Raw genomic sequence first — 21,735 nt, 5'->3', positions numbered from 1 at the left:
GTCTGACCGGGTGATGAGCTGACCCAGTGTCCTGTCTGACCGGGTGATGAGCTGACCCAGTGTCCTGTCTGACCGGGTGATGAGCTGACCCAGTGTCCTGTCTGACCGGGTGATGAGCTGACCCAGTGTCCTGTCTAACTGACCGGGTGATGAGCTGACCCAGTGTCCTGTCTGACCGGGTGATGAGCTGACCCAGTGTCCTGTCTAACTGACCGGGTGATGAGCTGACCCAGTGTCCTGTCTGACCAGGTGATGAGCTGACCCAGTGTCCTGTCTAACTGACCGGGTGATGAGCTGACCCAGTGTCCTGTCTAACTGACCGGGTGATGTGCTGACCCAGTGTCCTGTCTGACCGGGTGATGAGCTGACCCAGTGTCCTGTCTAACTGACCGGGTGATGAGCTGACCCAGTGTCCTGTCTAACTGACCGGGTGATGTGCTGACCCAGTGTCCTGTCTGACCGGGTGATGAGCTGACCCAGTGTCCTGTCTAACTGACCAGGTGATGAGCTGACCCAGTGTCCTGTCTGACCGGGTGATGAGCTGACCCAGTGTCCTGTCTGACCGGGTGATGAGCTGACCCAGTGTCCTGTCTGACCAGGTGATGAGCTGACCCAGTGTCCTGTCTGACCAGGTGATGAGCTGACCCAGTGTCCTGTCTGACCGTGTGATGAGCTGACCCAGTGTCCTGTCTAACTGAACGGGTGATGAGCTGACCCAGTGTCCTGTCTGACCGGGTGATGAGCTGACCCAGTGTCCTGTCTGACCGGGTGATGAGCTGACCCAGTGTCCTGTCTGACCGGGTGATGAGCTGACCCAGTGTCCTGTCTAACTGACCGGGTGATGAGCTGACCCAGTGTCCTGTCTGACCAGGTGATGAGCTGACCCAGTGTCCTGTCTGACCGGGTGATGAGCTGACCCAGTGTCCTGTCTGACCGGGTGATGAGCTGACCCAGTGTCCTGTCTGACCGGGTGATGAGCTGACCCAGTGTCCTGTCTGACCGGGTGATGAGCTGACCCAGTGTCCTGTCTGACCGGGTGATGAGCTGACCCAGTGTCCTGTCTAACTGACCGGGTGATGAGCTGACCCAGTGTCCTGTCTGACCGGGTGATGAGCTGACCCAGTGTCCTGTCTGACCGGGTGATGAGCTGACCCAGCGTCCTGTCTGACCGGGTGATGAGTTGACCCAGTGTCCTGTCTAACTGACCGGGTGATGAGCTGACCCAGTGTCCTGTCTAACTGACCAGGTGATGAGCTGACCCAGTGTCCTGTCTAACTGACCGGGTGATGAGCTGACCCAGTGTCCTGTCTGACCGGGTGATGAGCTGACCCAGTGTCCTGTCTAACTGACCGGGTGATGAGCTGACCCAGTGTCCTGTCTGACCAGGTGATGAGCTGACCCAGTGTCCTGTCTGACCGGGTGATGAGCTGACCCAGTGTCCTGTCTGACCGGGTGATGAGCTGACCCAGTGTCCTGTCTGACCGGGTGATGAGCTGACCCAGTGTCCTGTCTAACTGACCGGGTGATGAGCTGACCCAGTGTCCTGTCTAACTGACCGGGTGATGAGCTGACCCAGTGTCCTGTCTGACCGGGTGATGTGCTGACCCAGTGTCCTGTCTAACTGACCGGGTGATGAGCTGACCCAGTGTCCTGTCTGACCGGGTGATGAGCTGACCCAGTGTCCTGTCTGACCGGGTGATGAGCTGACCCAGTGTCCTGTCTAACTGACCGGGTGATGAGCTGACCCAGTGTCCTGTCTGACCGGGTGATGAGCTGACCCAGTGTCCTGTCTGACCGGGTGATGAGCTGACCCAGTGTCCTGTCTGACCGGGTGATGAGCTGACCCAGTGTCCTGTCTAACTGACCGGGTGATGTGCTGACCCAGTGTCCTGTCTAACTGACCGGGTGATGAGCTGACCCAGTGTCCTGTCTGACCGGGTGATGAGCTGACCCAGTGTCCTGTCTAACTGACCGGGTGATGAGCTGACCCAGTGTCCTGTCTAACTTTTGATAAAATCTTTTTTTTAAATGCACATAGAGCGGAGTTTAAAACAAACGGCATGAAGTTAAGTCAAGCAGCTGTGCTGTGCATTGGCTGCACCAGCGCGGAAGTTTATAAACGATGGAGGCCCCAGGCATAGACTCTTGGGTTATCGCCCCTGTCCTGGCTCAGCATTGTTTCCTCACGAGGACTGCACAAGCTGGTGGTCTGAAAGAACAGTTCATTTTCATTCATCATCCTGCTCCTTCCAATCATTCCATTAGATTAGTACAATAAAACCATGCTCAGAAGCCCACCAATCAGACAGTAAATACCATCAGCCCATAACAACTCTTCAACCAGCCAGTCTGTGCCTTTCATCATCCCATTGGATCCTGACAAACAATCAAAGCATACCGAACATCACCTCATCAGGGTCCACCGTGACCAGGGCCGTGACCAGGACAGTGACCAGAGCCGTGACCAGGGCCGTGACCAGGGCCGTGACAAGGGCCGTGACCAGAGCAGTGACCAGGACCGTGACCAGGACCGTGACCAGGACAGTGACCAGAGCAGTGACCAGGACAGTGACCAGAGCCGTGACCAGGACAGTGACCAGAGCCGTGACCAGAGCCGTGTCCAGGACAGTGACCAGGACCGTGACCAGGACCGTGACCAGGACCGTGACCAGGACCGTGACCATGGCCGTGACCAGGACAGTGACCAGGACAGTGACCAGGACAGTGACCAGGACCGTGACCAGAGCCGTGAGCAGGACAGTGACCAGAGCCGTGACAGGACCGTGACCAGAGCAGTGACCAGAGCCGTGACCAAGACAGGGACCAGAGCAGTGACCAGAGCCGTGACCAGGACAGTGACCAGAGCCGTGACCAGAGCCGTGACCAGGACAGTGACCAGGACAGTGACCAGGACCGTGACCAGGACCGTGACCATGGCCGTGACCAGGACAGTGACCAGGACAGTGACCAGGACAGTGACCAGAGCAGTGACCAGGACAGTGACCAGGACCGTGACCAGAGCCGTGAGCAGGACAGTGACCAGAGCCGTGAGCAGGACAGTCACCAGAGCCGTGAGCAGGACAGTGACCAGAGCCGTGAGCAGGACAGTGACCAGAGCCGTGAGCAGGACCGTGACCAGGGCCGTGACCAGGACAGTGACCAGGACAGTGACCAGGACAGTGACCAGGACAGTGACCAGGACTGTGACCAGGACAGTGACCAGAGCCGTGACCAGGGCCGTGACCAGGACACTGACCAGAGCCGTGAGCAGGACAGTGACCAGAGCCGTGAGCAGGACAGTGACCAGGACCGTGACCAGGACAGTGACCAGGACAGTGACCGGAGCCGTGACGAGGACAGTGACCAGGACAGTGACCAGGACAGTGACCGGAGCTGTGACGAGGACAGTGACCAGGACAGTGACCAGGACCGTGACCAAGACAGTGACCAGGACAGTGACCAGGACCGTGACCAGGACAGTGACCAGGACAGTGACCAGGACAGTGACGAGGACAGTGACCAGGACCGTGACCAGGACAGTGACCAGGACAGTGACCAGGACCGTGACCAGGACAGTGACCAGGACAGTGATCAGGACAGTGACCAGGACAGTGACCGGAGCCGTGACGAGGACAGTGACCAGGACAGTGACCAGGACAGTGACCAGGACAGTGACCAGGACCGTGACCAAGACAGTGACCAGGACAGTGACCAGGACAGTGACCAGGACAGTGATCAGGACAGTGACCAGGACAGTGATCAGGACAGTGACCAGGACAGTGACCAGGACAGTGACCAGGACAGTGACCAGGACCGTGACCAGGACAGTGACCAGGACAGTGACCAGGACAGTGACCAGGACCGTGACCATGGCCGTGACCAGGACAGTGACCAGGACAGTGACCAGGACCGTGACCAGGACCGTGACCATGGCCGTGACCAGGACAGTGACCAGGACAGTGACCAGGACAGTGACCAGAGCAGTGACCAGGACAGTGACCAGGACCGTGACCAGAGCCGTGAGCAGGACAGTGACCAGAGCCGTGAGCAGGACAGTCACCAGAGCCGTGAGCAGGACAGTGACCAGAGCCGTGAGCAGGACAGTGACCAGAGCCGTGAGCAGGACCGTGACCAGGGCCGTGACCAGGACAGTGACCAGGACAGTGACCAGGACAGTGACCAGGACCGTGACCAGGACTGTGACCAGAGCCGTGACCAGGGCCGTGACCAGGACACTGACCAGAGCCGTGAGCAGGACAGTGACCAGAGCCGTGAGCAGGACAGTGACCAGGACCGTGACCAGGACAGTGACCAGGACAGTGACCGGAGCCGTGACGAGGACAGTGACCAGGACAGTGACCAGGACAGTGACCGGAGCCGTGACGAGGACAGTGACCAGGACAGTGACCAGGACAGTGACCAGGACCGTGACCAGGACAGTGACCAGGACAGTGACGAGGACAGTGACCAGGACAGTGACCAGGACAGTGACCAGGACAGTGACCAGGACAGTGACCAGGACAGTGACCAGGACCGTGACCAGGACAGTGACCAGGACAGTGACCAGGACAGTGACGAGGACAGTGACCAGGACCGTGACCAGGACAGTGACCAGGACAGTGACCAGGACCGTGACCAGGACAGTGACCAGGACAGTGATCAGGACAGTGACCAGGACAGTGACCGGAGCCGTGACGAGGACAGTGACCAGGACAGTGACCAGGACAGTGACCAGGACAGTGACCAGGACCGTGACCAAGACAGTGACCAGGACAGTGACCAGGACAGTGACCAGGACCGTGACCAGGACCGTGACCAGGACCGTGACCAGGACAGTGACCAGGACCGTGACCAGGACAGTGACCAGGACAGTGACCAGGACAGTGACCAGGACCGTGACCAGGACAGTGACCAGGACCGTGACCAGGACAGTGACCAGGACAGTGACCAGGACAGTGACCAGGACAGTGACCAGGAACGTGACCAGGACAGTGACCAGGACAGTGACCAGGACCGTGACCAGGACAGTGACCAGAGCCGTGACCAGGACAGTGACCAGGACCGTGACCAGGACAGTGACCAGAACAGTGACCAGGAACGTGACCAGGACAGTGACCAGAACCGTGACCAGGACCAGGACCGTGACCAGGACCGTGACCAGAGCCGTGACCAGGACAGTGACCAGGACAGTGACCAGGACCGTGACCAGGACAGTGACCAGAACAGTGACCAGAGCCGTGACCAGGGCCGTGACCAGGGCCGTGACCAGGGCCGTGACCAGGACATTGAACAGAGCCGTGACCAGGACATTGAACAGAGCCGTGACCAGGACAGTGACCAGGGCCGTGACCAGGGCCGTGACCAGGACACTGACCAGAGCCGTGACCAGGACAGTGACCAGAGCCGTGACCAGGACCGTGACCAGGACAGTGACCAGGACAGTGACCAGGACAGTGACCAGGGCAGAGACCAGGACCGTGACCAGGACCTTGACCAGGACAGTGACCAGGACAGTGACCAGGACAGTGACCAGGACCGTGACCAGGACCGTGACCAGGACCGTGACCAGGACAGTGACCAGGACAGTGACCAGGACCGTGACCAGGACCGTGACCAGAACAGTGACCAGAGCCGTGACCAGGGCCGTGACCAGGACAGTGACCAGAGCCGTGACCAGGACCGTGACCAGGACAGTGACCAGGACAGTGACCAGGACAGTGACCAGGACAGTGACCAGGACCGTGACCAGGACCGTGACCAGGACAGTGACCAGGACAGTGACCAGGACAGTGACCAGGACCGTGACCAGAACAGTGACCAGAGCCGTGACCAGGGCCGTGACCAGGGCCGTGACCAGGGCCGTGACCAGGACATTGAACAGAGCCGTGACCAGGACATTGACCAGAGCCGTGACCAGGACAGTGACCAGGGCCGTGACCAGGGCCGTGAGCAGGACACTGACCAGAGCCGTGAGCAGGACAGTGACCAGAGCCGTGAGCAGGACAGTGACCAGAGCCGTGACCAGGACCGTGACCAGGACCGTGACCAGGACAGTGACCAGAGCCGTGACCAGGACCGTGACCAGGACAGTGACCAGGGCTGTGACCAGGACACTGACCAGAGCCGTGACCAGGACCGTGACCAGGACCGTGACCAGGACAGTGACCAGGACAGTGACCAGGGCAGAGACCAGGACCGTGACCAGGACCGTGACCAGGACGGTGACCAGGACAGTGACCAGGACAGTGACCAGGACCGTGACCAGGACCGTGACCAGGACAGTGACCAGGACAGTGACCAGGACAGTGACCAGGACAGTGACCAGGACCGTGACCAGGACCGTGACCAGGACAGTGATCAGGACCGTGACCAGGACAGTGACCAGGACAGTGACCAGGACAGTGACCAGGACAGTGACCAAGACAGTGACCAGGACCGTGACCAGGACAGTGACCAGGACCGTGACCAGGACCGTGACCAGGACAGTGATCAGGACCGTGACCAGGACAGTGACCAGGACAGTGACCAGGACAGTGCCCAGGACAGTGACCAAGACAGTGACCAGGACCGTGACCAGGACAGTGACCAGGACAGTGACCAAGACAGTGACCAGGACAGTGACCAGGACCGTGACCAGAGCCGTGACCAGGACAGTGATCAGGACCGTGACCAGGACCGTGACCAGGACCGTGACCAGGACAGTGACCAGGACAGTGACCAGGACCGTGACCAGAGCCGTGACCAGGACAGTGACCAGGACCGTGACCAGAGCCGTGACCAGGACCGTGACCAGAGCCGTGACCTAGGGTCTTGAGGGAAGTGGCAGTAGGGATTGTGGATGCTTTGGTGATAGTTTTCCAAAATTCCCTGGACTCAGGAGAGGTCCCGGCAGATTGGAAAACTGCTAATGTAACACCGTTATTTAAAAAGGGTAGTAGGCAGAAGGCTGGAAATTATAGACCAGTTAGCTTAACATCTGTGGTGGGTAAAATTTTGGAGTCTATTATTAAGGAGACAGTAACGGAACATTTAGATAAGCATAATTTAATAGGACAAAGTCAGCATGGCTTTATGAAGGGGAAGTCATGTCTGACAAATTTGCTTGAGTTCTTCGAGGATATAACGTACAGGGTGGATAAAGGGGAACCAGTGGACGTAGTGTATTTAGACTTCCAGAAGGCATTCGACAAGGTGCCACATAAAAGATTATTACTCAAGATAAAGAATCACTGGATTGGGGGTAATATTCTGGCATGGGTGGAGGATTGGTTATCGAACAGGAAGCAGAGAGTTGGGATAAATGGTTCATTTTCGGACTGGCAACCAGTAACCAGTGGTGTTCCACAGGGGTCGGTGCTGGGTCCCCAACTCTTTACAATCTATATTAACGATTTGGAGGAGGGGACCGAGTGCAACATATCAAAATTTGCAGATGATACAAAGATGGGAGGGAAAGTAGAGAGTGAGGAGGACATAAAAAACCTGCAAGGGGATATAGACAGGCTGGGTGAGTGGGCGGAGATTTGGCAGATGCAATATAATATTGGAAAATGTGAGGTTATGCACTTTGGCAGGAAAAATCAGAGAGCAAGTTATTTTCTTAATGGCGAGAGACTGGAAAGTACTGCAGTACAAAGGGATCTGGGGGTCCTAGTGCAAGAAAATCAAAAAGTTGGTATGCAGGTGCAGCAGGTGATCAAGAAAGCCAACGGAATGTTGGCTTTTATTGCTGGGGGGATAGAATATAAAAACAAGGAGGTATTGCTGCAGTTATATAAGGTATTGGTGAGACCGCACCTGGAATACTGCATACAGTTTTGGTCTCCATACTTAAGAAAAGACATACTTGCTCTCGAGGCAGTACAAAGAAGGTTCACTCGGTTAATCCCGGGGATGAGGGGGCGGACATATGAGGAGAGGTTGAGTCGATTGGGACTCTACTCATTGGAGTTCAGAAGAATGAGAGGCGATCTTATTGAAATATAAGATTGTGAAGGGTCTTGATCGGGTGGATGCAGTAAGGATGTTCCCAAGGATGGGTGAAACTAGAACTAGGGGGCATAATCTTAGAATAAGGGGCTGCTCTTTCAAAACTGAGATGAGGAGAAACTTCTTCACTCAGAGGGTGGTAGGTCTGTGGAATTTGCTGCCCCAGGAAGCTGTGGAAGCTACATCATTAAATAAATTAAAAACAGAAATAGACAGTTTCCTAGAAGTAAAGGGAATTAGGGGTTATGGGGAGCGGGCAGGAAATTGGACATGAAGCTGAGTTCGGATCGGTCAATGCCCTGTGGGTGGCGGAGAGGGCCCAGGGGCTATGTGGCCGGGTCCTGCTCCGACTTCTTGTGTTCTTTAGATTTGTGGTTGGGATCAGATCAGCCATGATCTTATTGAATGGCGGAGCAGGCTCGAGGGGCCGATTGGCCTACTCCTGCTCCAATTTCTTATGTTCTTATGTTCTTATGACAGTGACCAGGACAGTGACCAGGACAGTGACCAGGACAGTGACCAGGACCGTGACCAGGACAGTGACCGGAGCCGTGACGAGGACAGTGACCAGGACCGTGACCAGGACCGTGATCAGGACAGTGACCAGGACAGTGACCAGGACAGTGACCAGGACAGTGACCAGGACAGTGACCGGAGCCGTGACGAGGACAGTGACCAGGACCGTGACCAGGACCGTGATCAGGACAGTGACCAGGACAGTGACCAGGACAGTGACCAGGACAGTGACCAGGACAGTGACCAGGACAGTGACCGGAGCCGTGACGAGGACAGTGACCAGGACCGTGACCAGGACCGTGACCAGGACAGTGACCAGGACCAGGACAGTGACCAGGACAGTGACCAGAGCCGTGACCAGGACAGTGACCAGGACAGTGACCAGGACAGTGACCAGGACCGTGACCAGGACCAGGACAGTGACCAGGACAGTGACCAGAGCCGTGACCAGGACAGTGACCAGGACAGTGACCAGAGCCGTGACTAGGACCGTGACCAGGGCCGTGACCAGGGCCGTGACCAGGGCCGTGACCAGGACATTGACCAGAGCCGTGACCAGGACAGTGACCAGGGCTGTGACCAGGACACTGACCAGAGCCGTGAGCAGGACAGTGACCAGAGCCGTGAGCAGGACAGTGACCAGAGCCGTGACAGGACCGTGACCAGAGCAGTGACCAGAGCCGTGACCAAGACAGGGACCAGAGCAGTGACCAGAGCCGTGACCAGGACAGTGACCAGAGCCGTGACCAGAGCCGTGACCAGGACAGTGACCAGGACCGTGACCAGGACCGTGACCATGGCCGTGACCAGGACAGTGACCAGGACAGTGACCAGGACAGTGACCAGAGCAGTGACCAGGACAGTGACCAGGACCGTGACCAGAGCCGTGAGCAGGACAGTGACCAGAGCCGTGAGCAGGACAGTGACCAGAGCCGTGAGCAGGACAGTGACCAGAGCCGTGAGCAGGACAGTGACCAGAGCCGTGAGCAGGACCGTGACCAGGGCCGTGACCAGGACAGTGACCAGGACAGTGACCAGGACAGTGACCAGGACAGTGACCAGGACTGTGACCAGGACAGTGACCAGAGCCGTGACCAGGGCCGTGACCAGGACACTGACCAGAGCCGTGAGCAGGACAGTGACCAGAGCCGTGAGCAGGACAGTGACCAGGACCGTGACCAGGACAGTGACCAGGACAGTGACCGGAGCCGTGACGAGGACAGTGACCAGGACAGTGACCAGGACAGTGACCGGAGCCGTGACGAGGACAGTGACCAGGACAGTGACCAGGACCGTGACCAAGACAGTGACCAGGACAGTGACCAGGACCGTGACCAGGACAGTGACCAGGACAGTGACGAGGACAGTGACCAGGACCGTGACCAGGACAGTGACCAGGACAGTGACCAGGACCGTGACCAGGACAGTGACCAGGACAGTGATCAGGACAGTGACCAGGACAGTGACCGGAGCCGTGACGAGGACAGTGACCAGGACAGTGACCAGGACAGTGACCAGGACAGTGACCAGGACCGTGACCAAGACAGTGACCAGGACAGTGACCAGGACAGTGACCAGGACAGTGATCAGGACAGTGACCAGGACAGTGATCAGGACAGTGACCAGGACAGTGACCAGGACCGTGACCAGGACAGTGACCAGGACAGTGACCAGGACAGTGACCAGGACCGTGACCATGGCCGTGACCAGGACAGTGACCAGGACAGTGACCAGGACCGTGACCAGGACCGTGACCATGGCCGTGACCAGGACAGTGACCAGGACAGTGACCAGGACAGTGACCAGAGCAGTGACCAGGACAGTGACCAGGACCGTGACCAGAGCCGTGAGCAGGACAGTGACCAGAGCCGTGAGCAGGACAGTCACCAGAGCCGTGAGCAGGACAGTGACCAGAGCCGTGAGCAGGACAGTGACCAGAGCCGTGAGCAGGACCGTGACCAGGGCCGTGACCAGGACAGTGACCAGGACAGTGACCAGGACAGTGACCAGGACCGTGACCAGGACTGTGACCAGAGCCGTGACCAGGGCCGTGACCAGGACACTGACCAGAGCCGTGAGCAGGACAGTGACCAGAGCCGTGAGCAGGACAGTGACCAGGACCGTGACCAGGACAGTGACCAGGACAGTGACCGGAGCCGTGACGAGGACAGTGACCAGGACAGTGACCAGGACAGTGACCGGAGCCGTGACGAGGACAGTGACCAGGACAGTGACCAGGACAGTGACCAGGACCGTGACCAGGACAGTGACCAGGACAGTGACGAGGACAGTGACCAGGACAGTGACCAGGACAGTGACCAGGACCGTGACCAGGACAGTGACCAGGACAGTGACCAGGACAGTGACGAGGACAGTGACCAGGACCGTGACCAGGACAGTGACCAGGACAGTGACCAGGACCGTGACCAGGACAGTGACCAGGACAGTGATCAGGACAGTGACCAGGACAGTGACCGGAGCCGTGACGAGGACAGTGACCAGGACAGTGACCAGGACAGTGACCAGGACAGTGACCAGGACCGTGACCAAGACAGTGACCAGGACAGTGACCAGGACAGTGACCAGGACAGTGACCAGGACCGTGACCAGGACCGTGACCAGGACAGTGACCAGGACCGTGACCAGGACAGTGACCAGGACAGTGACCAGGACAGTGACCAGGACCGTGACCAGGACAGTGACCAGGACCGTGACCAGGACAGTGACCAGGACAGTGACCAGGACAGTGACCAGGACAGTGACCAGGACAGTGACCAGGAACGTGACCAGGACAGTGACCAGGACAGTGACCAGGACAGTGACCAGAACAGTGACCAGGACAGTGACCAGGACCGTGACCAGGACAGTGACCAGAGCCGTGACCAGGACAGTGACCAGGACCGTGACCAGGACAGTGACCAGAACAGTGACCAGGAACGTGACCAGGACAGTGACCAGAACCGTGACCAGGACCAGGACCGTGACCAGGACCGTGACCAGAGCCGTGACCAGGACAGTGACCAGGACAGTGACCAGGACCGTGACCAGGACAGTGACCAGAACAGTGACCAGAGCCGTGACCAGGGCCGTGACCAGGGCCGTGACCAGGGCCGTGACCAGGACATTGAACAGAGCCGTGACCAGGACATTGAACAGAGCCGTGACCAGGACAGTGACCAGGGCCGTGACCAGGGCCGTGACCAGGGCCGTGACCAGGACACTGACCAGAGCCGTGACCAGGACAGTGACCAGAGCCGTGACCAGGACCGTGACCAGGACAGTGACCAGGACAGTGACCAGGACAGTGACCAGGGCAGAGACCAGGACCGTGACCAGGACCTTGACCAGGACAGTGACCAGGACAGTGACCAGGACAGTGACCAGGACCGTGACCAGGACCGTGACCAGGACCGTGACCAGGACAGTGACCAGGACAGTGACCAGGACCGTGACCAGGACCGTGACCAGAACAGTGACCAGAGCCGTGACCAGGGCCGTGACCAGGACAGTGACCAGAGCCGTGACCAGGACCGTGACCAGGACAGTGACCAGGACAGTGACCAGGACAGTGACCAGGACAGTGACCAGGACCGTGACCAGGACCGTGACCAGGACAGTGACCAGGACAGTGACCAGGACAGTGACCAGGACCGTGACCAGAACAGTGACCAGAGCCGTGACCAGGGCCGTGACCAGGGCCGTGACCAGGGCCGTGACCAGGGCCGTGACCAGGGCCGTGACCAGGACATTGAACAGAGCCGTGACCAGGACATTGACCAGAGCCGTGACCAGGACAGTGACCAGGGCCGTGACCAGGGCCGTGAGCAGGACACTGACCAGAGCCGTGAGCAGGACAGTGACCAGAGCCGTGAGCAGGACAGTGACCAGAGCCGTGACCAGGACCGTGACCAGGACCGTGACCAGGACAGTGACCAGAGCCGTGACCAGGACCGTGACCAGGACAGTGACCAGGGCTGTGACCAGGACACTGACCAGAGCCGTGACCAGGACCGTGACCAGGACCGTGACCAGGACAGTGACCAGGACAGTGACCAGGGCAGAGACCAGGACCGTGACCAGGACCGTGACCAGGACGGTGACCAGGACAGTGACCAGGACAGTGACCAGGACCGTGACCAGGACCGTGACCAGGACAGTGACCAGGACAGTGACCAGGACAGTGACCAGGACAGTGACCAGGACCGTGACCAGGACCGTGACCAGGACAGTGATCAGGACCGTGACCAGGACAGTGACCAGGACAGTGACCAGGACAGTGACCAGGACAGTGACCAAGACAGTGACCAGGACCGTGACCAGGACAGTGACCAGGACCGTGACCAGGACCGTGACCAGGACAGTGATCAGGACCGTGACCAGGACAGTGACCAGGACAGTGACCAGGACAGTGCCCAGGACAGTGACCAAGACAGTGACCAGGACCGTGACCAGGACAGTGACCAGGACAGTGACCGAGACAGTGACCAGGACAGTGACCAGGACCGTGACCAGAGCCGTGACCAGGACAGTGATCAGGACCGTGACCAGGACCGTGACCAGGACCGTGACCAGGACAGTGACCAGGACAGTGACCAGGACCGTGACCAGAGCCGTGACCAGGACAGTGACCAGGACCGTGACCAGAGCCGTGACCAGGACCGTGACCAGAGCCGTGACCTAGGGTCTTGAGGGAAGTGGCAGTAGGGATTGTGGATGCTTTGGTGATAGTTTTCCAAAATTCCCTGGACTCAGGAGAGGTCCCGGCAGATTGGAAAACTGCTAATGTAACACCGTTATTTAAAAAGGGTAGTAGGCAGAAGGCTGGAAATTATAGACCAGTTAGCTTAACATCTGTGGTGGGTAAAATTTTGGAGTCTATTATTAAGGAGACAGTAACGGAACATTTAGATAAGCATAATTTAATAGGACAAAGTCAGCATGGCTTTATGAAGGGGAAGTCATGTCTGACAAATTTGCTTGAGTTCTTCGAGGATATAACGTACAGGGTGGATAAAGGGGAACCAGTGGACGTAGTGTATTTAGACTTCCAGAAGGCATTCGACAAGGTGCCACATAAAAGATTATTACTCAAGATAAAGAATCACTGGATTGGGGGTAATATTCTGGCATGGGTGGAGGATTGGTTATCGAACAGGAAGCAGAGAGTTGGGATAAATGGTTCATTTTCGGACTGGCAACCAGTAACCAGTGGTGTTCCACAGGGGTCGGTGCTGGGTCCCCAACTCTTTACAATCTATATTAACGATTTGGAGGAGGGGACCGAGTGCAACATATCAAAATTTGCAGATGATACAAAGATGGGAGGGAAAGTAGAGAGTGAGGAGGACATAAAAAACCTGCAAGGGGATATAGACAGGCTGGGTGAGTGGGCGGAGATTTGGCAGATGCAATATAATATTGGAAAATGTGAGGTTATGCACTTTGGCAGGAAAAATCAGAGAGCAAGTTATTTTCTTAATGGCGAGAGACTGGAAAGTACTGCAGTACAAAGGGATCTGGGGGTCCTAGTGCAAGAAAATCAAAAAGTTGGTATGCAGGTGCAGCAGGTGATCAAGAAAGCCAACGGAATGTTGGCTTTTATTGCTAGGGGGATAGAATATAAAAACAAGGAGGTATTGCTGCAGTTATATAAGGTATTGGTGAGACCGCACCTGGAATACTGCATACAGTTTTGGTCTCCATACTTAAGAAAAGACATACTTGCTCTCGAGGCAGTACAAAGAAGGTTCACTCGGTTAATCCCGGGGATGAGGGGGCGGACATATGAGGAGAGGTTGAGTCGATTGGGACTCTACTCATTGGAGTTCAGAAGAATGAGAGGCGATCTTATTGAAATATAAGATTGTGAAGGGTCTTGATCGGGTGGATGCAGTAAGGATGTTCCCAAGGATGGGTGAAACTAGAACTAGGGGGCATAATCTTAGAATAAGGGGCTGCTCTTTCAAAACTGAGATGAGGAGAAACTTCTTCACTCAGAGGGTGGTAGGTCTGTGGAATTTGCTGCCCCAGGAAGCTGTGGAAGCTACATCATTAAATAAATTAAAAACAGAAATAGACAGTTTCCTAGAAGTAAAGGGAATTAGGGGTTATGGGGAGCGGGCAGGAAATTGGACATGAAGCTGAGTTCGGATCGGTCAATGCCCTGTGGGTGGCGGAGAGGGCCCAGGGGCTATGTGGCCGGGTCCTGCTCCGACTTCTTGTGTTCTTTAGATTTGTGGTTGGGATCAGATCAGCCATGATCTTATTGAATGGCGGAGCAGGCTCGAGGGGCCGATTGGCCTACTCCTGCTCCAATTTCTTATGTTCTTATGTTCTTATGACAGTGACCAGGACAGTGACCAGGACAGTGACCAGGACAGTGACCAGGACCGTGACCAGGACAGTGACCGGAGCCGTGACGAGGACAGTGACCAGGACCGTGACCAGGACCGTGATCAGGACAGTGACCAGGACAGTGACCAGGACAGTGACCAGGACAGTGACCAGGACAGTGACCGGAGCCGTGACGAGGACAGTGACCAGGACCGTGACCAGGACCGTGACCAGGACAGTGACCAGGACCAGGACAGTGACCAGGACAGTGACCAGAGCCGTGACCAGGACAGTGACCAGGACAGTGACCAGGACAGTGACCAGGACCGTGACCAGGACCAGGACAGTGACCAGGACAGTGACCAGAGCCGTGACCAGGACAGTGACCAGGACAGTGACCAGAGCCGTGACTAGGACCGTGACCAGGGCCGTGACCAGGGCCGTGACCAGGGCCGTGACCAGGACATTGACCAGAGCCGTGACCAGGACAGTGACCAGGGCTGTGACCAGGACACTGACCAGAGCCGTGAGCAGGACAGTGACCAGAGCCGTGAGCAGGACAGTGACCAGGGCCGTGACCAGGACAGTGACTAGAGCCGTGACCAGGACTGTGACCAGGGCCGTGACCAGGACAGTGACCAGGACAGTGACCAGGACAGTGACCAGGGCCGTGACCAGGACACTGACCAGAGCCGTGACCAGGACAGTGACCAGGACAGTGACCAGGGCCGTGACCAGTGCCGTGACCAGGACAGTGACCAGAGCCGTGACCAGGACAGTGACCAGGACCGTGACCAGGACAGTGACCAGGACAGTGACCAAGACAGTGACCAGGACGGTGACCAGGACCGTGACCAGAGCCGTGACCAGAGCCGTGACCAGAGCCGTGACCAGGACAGTGACCAGGACAGTGACCAGGACAGTGACCAGGACAGTGACCAGAGCCGTGGCCAGGACAGTGACCAGGACAGTGACCAGAGCCGTGACCAGGACCGTGACCAGGGCCGTGACCAGGGCCGTGACCTGGGCCGTGACCAGGACATTGACCAGGGCCGTGACCAGGGCCGTGACCAGGACACTGACCAGAGCCGTGACCAGGGCCGTGACCAGGACACTGACCAGAGCCGTGAGCAGGACAGTGACCAGAGCCGTGAGCAGGACAGTGACCAGAGCCGTGACCAGGACCGTGACCAGGACAGTGACCAGAGCCGTGACCAGGACCGTGACCAGGACAGTGACCAGGACAGTGACCAGGACCGTGACCAGGACAGTGACCAGGACAGTGACCAGGACCGTGACCAGGACCGTGACCAGGACCGTGACCAGGACCGTGACCAGAACAGTGACCAGGACAGTGACCAGGACCGTGACCAAGACAGTGACCAAGACAGTGACCAGGACAGTGACCAGGACAGTGACCAGGAGCGTGACCAGAGCCGTGACCAAGACAGTGACCAGGACAGTGACCAGGACAGTGACCAGGACCGTGACCAGAGCCGTGGCCAGGACAGTGACCAGGACAGTGACCAGGACAGTGACCAGGACCGTGACCAGAGCCGTGACCAGGACAGTGACCAGGACAGTGACCAGAGCCGTGACCAGGGCAGTGACCAGGACAGTGACCAGGACAGTGACCAGGACAGTGACCAGGACAGTGACCAGGACCGTGACCAGGACCGTGACCAGGACAGTGACCAGGACCGTGACCAGGACCGTGACCAGGACCGTGACCAGGACAGTGACCAGGACCGTGACCAGGACAGTGACCAGGACAGTGACCAGGACCGTGACCAAGACAGTGACCAGGACAGTGACCAGGACCGTGACCAGGACAGTGACCAGGACCGTGACCAGAACAGTGACCAGAACAGTGACCAGGAACGTGACCAGGACAGTGACCAGGACCGTGACCAGGACCAGGACAGTGACCAGGACCGTGACCAGAGCCGTGGCCAGGACAGTGACCAGAGCCGTGACCAGGACAGTGACCAGGACCGTGACCAGGACCGTGACCAGGACCGTGACCAGGACCGTGACCAGGACAGTGACCAGGACCGTGACCAGGACCGTGACCAGGGCCGTGACCAGAGCCGTGACCAGGACAGTGACCAGGACAGTGACCAGGACAGTGACCAGGACCGTGACCAGGGCCGTGACCAGGGCCGTGACCAGGGCCGTGACCAGGACATTGACCAGAGCCGTGACCAGGACAGTGACCAGGGCCGTGACCAGGACAGTGACCAGAGCCGTGAGCAGGACAGTGACCAGAGCCGTGAGCAGGACAGTGACCAGAGCCGTGACCAGAGCCGTGACCAGGACCGTGACCAGGACAGTGACCAGGACAGTGACCAGGGCCGTGACCAGGGCCGTGACCAGGGCCGTGACCAGGACACTGACCAGAGCCGTGACCAGGACAGTGACCAGGGCCGTGACCAGGACAGTGACCAGGGCCGTGACCAGGACAGTGACCAGAGCCGTGACCAGGACCGTGACCAGGACAGTGACCAGGACAGTGACCAGGACAGTGACCAGGACCGTGACCAGGACAGTGACCAGGACACTGACCAGGACCGTGACCAGGACCGTGACCAGGACAGTGACCAGGACAGTGACCAGGACAGTGACCAGGACAGTGACCGGAGCCGTGACCAGGACAGTGACCAGGACAGTGACCAGGACAGTGACCAGGACAGTGACGAGGACAGTGACCAGGACCGTGACCAGGACCGTGACCAGGACAGTGACCAGGACGGTGACCAGGACAGTGACCAGGACCGTAACCAGGACAGTGACCAGGACAGTGACCAGGACAGTGACCAGGACCGTGACCAGGACCGTGACCAGGACAGTGACCAGAACAGTGACCAGGAACGTGACCAGGACAGTGACCAGGACCAGGACAGTGACCAGGACCGTGACCAGAGCCGTGGCCAGGACAGTGACCAGGACAGTGACCAGAGCCGTGACCAGGACAGTGACCAGGACCGTGACCAGGACAGTGACCAGGACAGTGACCAGAGCCGTGACCAGGACCGTGACCATGGCCGTGACCAGGGCCGTGACCAGGGCCGTGACCAGGGCCGTGACCAGGACATTGACCAGAGCCGTGACCAGGACAGTGACCAGGGCCGTGACCAGGACACTGACCAGAGCCGTGAGCAGGACAGTGACCAGAGCCGTGACCAGGACCGTGAACAGGACAGTGACCAGAGCCGTGACCAGGACAGTGACCAGGACAGTGACCAGAGCCGTGACCAGGACCGTGACCAGGACAGTGACCAGGACAGTGACCAGAGCCGTGACCAGGACAGTGACCAGGGCCGTGACCAGTGCCGTGACCAGGACAGTGACCAGGACCGTGACCAGGACAGTGACCAGGACAGTGACCAGGACCGTGACCAAGACAGTGACCAGGACAGTGACCAGGACAGTGACCAGGACAGTGACCAGGACAGTGACCAGGACCGTGACCAGAACCGTGACCAGAGCCGTGACCAGGACAGTGACCAGAGCCGTGACCAGGACCGTGACCAGAACCGTGACCAGGACCGTGACCAGGACCGTGACCAGGACCGTGACCAGGACAGTGACCAGGACAGTGACCAGAGCCGTGACCAGGACAGTGACCAGGACCGTGACCAGGACAGTGACCAGAACAGTGACCAGGAACGTGACCAGGACAGTGACCAGGACCGTGACCAGGACAGTGACCAGAGCCGTGGCCAGGACCGTGACCAGGAACGTGACCAGGACCGTGACCAGGAACGTGACCAGGACAGTGACCAGAGCCGTGGCCAGGACAGTGACCAGGACAGTGACCAGAGCCGTGGCCAGGACCGTGACCAGAACCGTGACCAGAGCCGTGACCAGGACAGTGACCAGGACCGTGACCAGGACCGTGACCAGGACAGTGACCAGGACAGTGACCAGGACCGTGACCAGGGCCGTGACCAGGACAGTGACCAGGACCGTGACCAGGGCCGTGACCAGGACAGTGACCAGGACAGTGACCAGGACCGTGACCAGGACCGTGACCAGGACAGTGACCAGGACACTGACCAGGACCGTGACCAGGACAGTGACCAGGACAGTGACCAGGACCGTGACCAGGACCGTGACCAGGACAGTGACCAGGACCGTGACCAGGACAGTGACCAGGACAGTGACCAGGACCGTGACCAGGACAGTGACCAGGACAGTGACCAGGACACTGACCAGGACCGTGACCAGGACCGTGACCAGGACAGTGACCAGGACAGTGACCAGGACCGTGACCAGGACAGTGACCAGGACAGTGACCAGGACCGTGAGCAGGACCGTGACCAGGACCGTGACCAGGACCGTGACCAGGACAGTGACCAGAGCCGTGACCAGGACAGTGACCAGGACCGTGACCAGGACCGTGACCAGGACAGTGACCAGGACAGTGACCAGAGCCGTGACCAGGACAGTGACCAGGACAGTGACCAGGACAGTGACCAGGACCCTGACCAGGGCCGTGACCAGGGCCGTGACCAGGGCCGTGACCAGGGCCGTGACCAGGACATTGACCAGAAACGTGACCAGGACAGTGACCAGGGCCGTGACCAGGGCCGTGACCAGGACACTGACCAGAGCCGTGAGCAGGACAGTGACCAGAGCCGTGAGCAGGACAGTGACCAGAGCCGTGACCAGGACCGTGACCAGGACCATGACCAGGACAGTGACCAGAGCCGTGACCAGGACTGTGACCAGGACAGTGACCAGGACCGTGACCAGGACACTGACCAGGACACTGACCAGGACTGTGACCAGGACAGTGACCAGAGCCGTGACCAGGACAGTAACCAGGACAGTGACCAGGACAGTGACCAGGACAGTGACCAGGGCCGTGACCAGGACCGTGACCATGACAGTGACCAGGACCGTGACCAGCACAGTGACCAGAGCCGTGACCAGGACACTGACCAGGACAGTGACCAGGGCCGTGACCAGGACAGTGACCAGAGCCGTGACCAGGACAGTGACCAGGACAGTGACCAAGACAGTGACCAAGACAGTGACCAGGACCATGACCAGAGCCGTGACCAGGGCAGTGACCAGGACAGTGACCAGGACAGTGACCAGGACCGTGACCAGGACAGTGACCAAGACAGTGACCAGGACCATGACCAGAGCCGTGACCAGGGCAGTGACCAGGACAGTGACCAGGACAGTGACCGGAGCCGTGACCAGGACAGTGACCAGGACAGTGACCAGGACAGTGACCAGGACAGTGACCAGGACCGTGACCAGGACAGTGACCAGGACCGTGACCAGGACAGTGACCAGGACAGTGACCAGGAACGTGACCAGGACAGTGTCCAGGACAGTGACCAGGACCGTGACCAGAGCCGTGGCCAGGACAGTGACCAGGACAGTGACCAGAGCCGTGACCAGGACAGTGACCAGGACCGTGACCAGGACCGTGACCAGGACAGTGACCAGGACAGTGACCAGAGCCGTGACCAGGACCGTGACTATGGCCGTGACCAGGGCCGTGACCAGGGCCGTGACCAGGACATTGACCAGAGCCGTGACCAGGACAGTGACCAGGGCCGTGACCAGGACACTGACCAGAGCCGTGAGCAGGACAGTGACCAGAGCCGTGACCAGGACCGTGAACAGGACAGTGACCAGAGCCGTGACCAGGACAGTGACCAGGACAGTGACCAGAGCCGTGACCAGGACCGTGACCAGGACAGTGACCAGGACAGTGACCAGAGCCGTGACCAGGACAGTGACCAGGGCCGTGACCAGTGCCGTGACCAGGACAGTGACCAGGACCGTGACCAGGACAGTAACCAGGACAGTGACCAGGACCGTGACCAAGACAGTGACCAGGACAGTGACCAGGACAGTGACCAGGACAGTGACCAGGACCGTGACCAGAACCGTGACCAGAGCCGTGACCAGGACAGTGACCAGAGCCGTGACCAGGACCGTGACCAGAACCGTGACCAGGACCGTGACCAGGACCGTGACCAGGACCGTGACCAGGACAGTGACCAGGACAGTGACCAGAGCCGTGACCAGGACAGTGACCAGGACCGTGACCAGGACAGTGACCAGAACAGTGACCAGGAACGTGACCAGGACAGTGACCAGGACCGTGACCAGGACAGTGACCAGAGCCGTGGCCAGGACCGTGACCAGGAACGTGACCAGGACCGTGACCAGGAACGTGACCAGGACAGTGACCAGAGCCGTGGCCAGGACAGTGACCAGGACAGTGACCAGAGCCGTGGCCAGGACCGTGACCAGAACCGTGACCAGAGCCGTGACCAGGACAGTGACCAGGACCGTGACCAGGACCGTGACCAGGACAGTGACCAGGACAGTGACCAGGACCGTGACCAGGGCCGTGACCAGGACAGTGACCAGGACCGTGACCAGGGCCGTGACCAGGACAGTGACCAGGACAGTGACCAGGACCGTGACCAGGACAGTGACCAGGACACTGACCAGGACCGTGACCAGGACAGTGACCAGGACAGTGACCAGGACCGTGACCAGGACCGTGACCAGGACAGTGACCAGGACCGTGACCAGGACAGTGACCAGGACAGTGACCAGGACCGTGACCAGGACAGTGACCAGGACAGTGACCAGGACCGTGACCAGGACCGTGACCAGGACAGTGACCAGGACCATGACCAGGACAGTGACCAGGACAGTGACCAGGACCGTGACCAGGACAGTGACCAGGACAGTGACCAGGACCGTGAGCAGGACCGTGACCAGGACCGTGACCAGGACCGTGACCAGGACAGTGACCAGAGCCGTGACCAGGACAGTGACCAGGACCGTGACCAGGACCGTGACCAGGACAGTGACCAGGACAGTGACCAGAGCCGTGACCAGGACAGTGACCAGGAC

At 58.9% G+C, this 21,735-nt stretch overlaps 1 protein-coding gene across 2 annotated transcripts in view; it reads right to left on the bottom strand.

The window, feature by feature from the left end:
- Positions 1-21,735, bottom strand: part of LOC137310523 (disintegrin and metalloproteinase domain-containing protein 33-like) — a 382,320-nt gene that overhangs the window by 11,661 nt on the left and 348,924 nt on the right. The window contains exon 23 of one of the 2 annotated variants that reach the window (XM_067978294.1): positions 1,931-2,209. The exons of the other annotated variant lie outside the window; for it this stretch is intronic. Coding sequence (XP_067834395.1) covers positions 2,170-2,209 — 40 coding nt within the window. The 3' untranslated portion in view covers positions 1,931-2,169. Of the gene's footprint in view, positions 1-1,930; positions 2,210-21,735 lie in introns of those variants that run through there. 2 annotated transcript variants of the gene reach the window in all.

Source organism: Heptranchias perlo, unplaced genomic scaffold (genome assembly GCF_035084215.1).
Source record: "Heptranchias perlo isolate sHepPer1 unplaced genomic scaffold, sHepPer1.hap1 HAP1_SCAFFOLD_258, whole genome shotgun sequence".
NCBI classification, from domain to species: Eukaryota; Metazoa; Chordata; class Chondrichthyes; order Hexanchiformes; family Hexanchidae; genus Heptranchias; species Heptranchias perlo.
The sequence above is the reverse complement of the archived record's forward strand: the minus strand, read 5'-3'. Positions and strand labels throughout refer to the sequence as shown.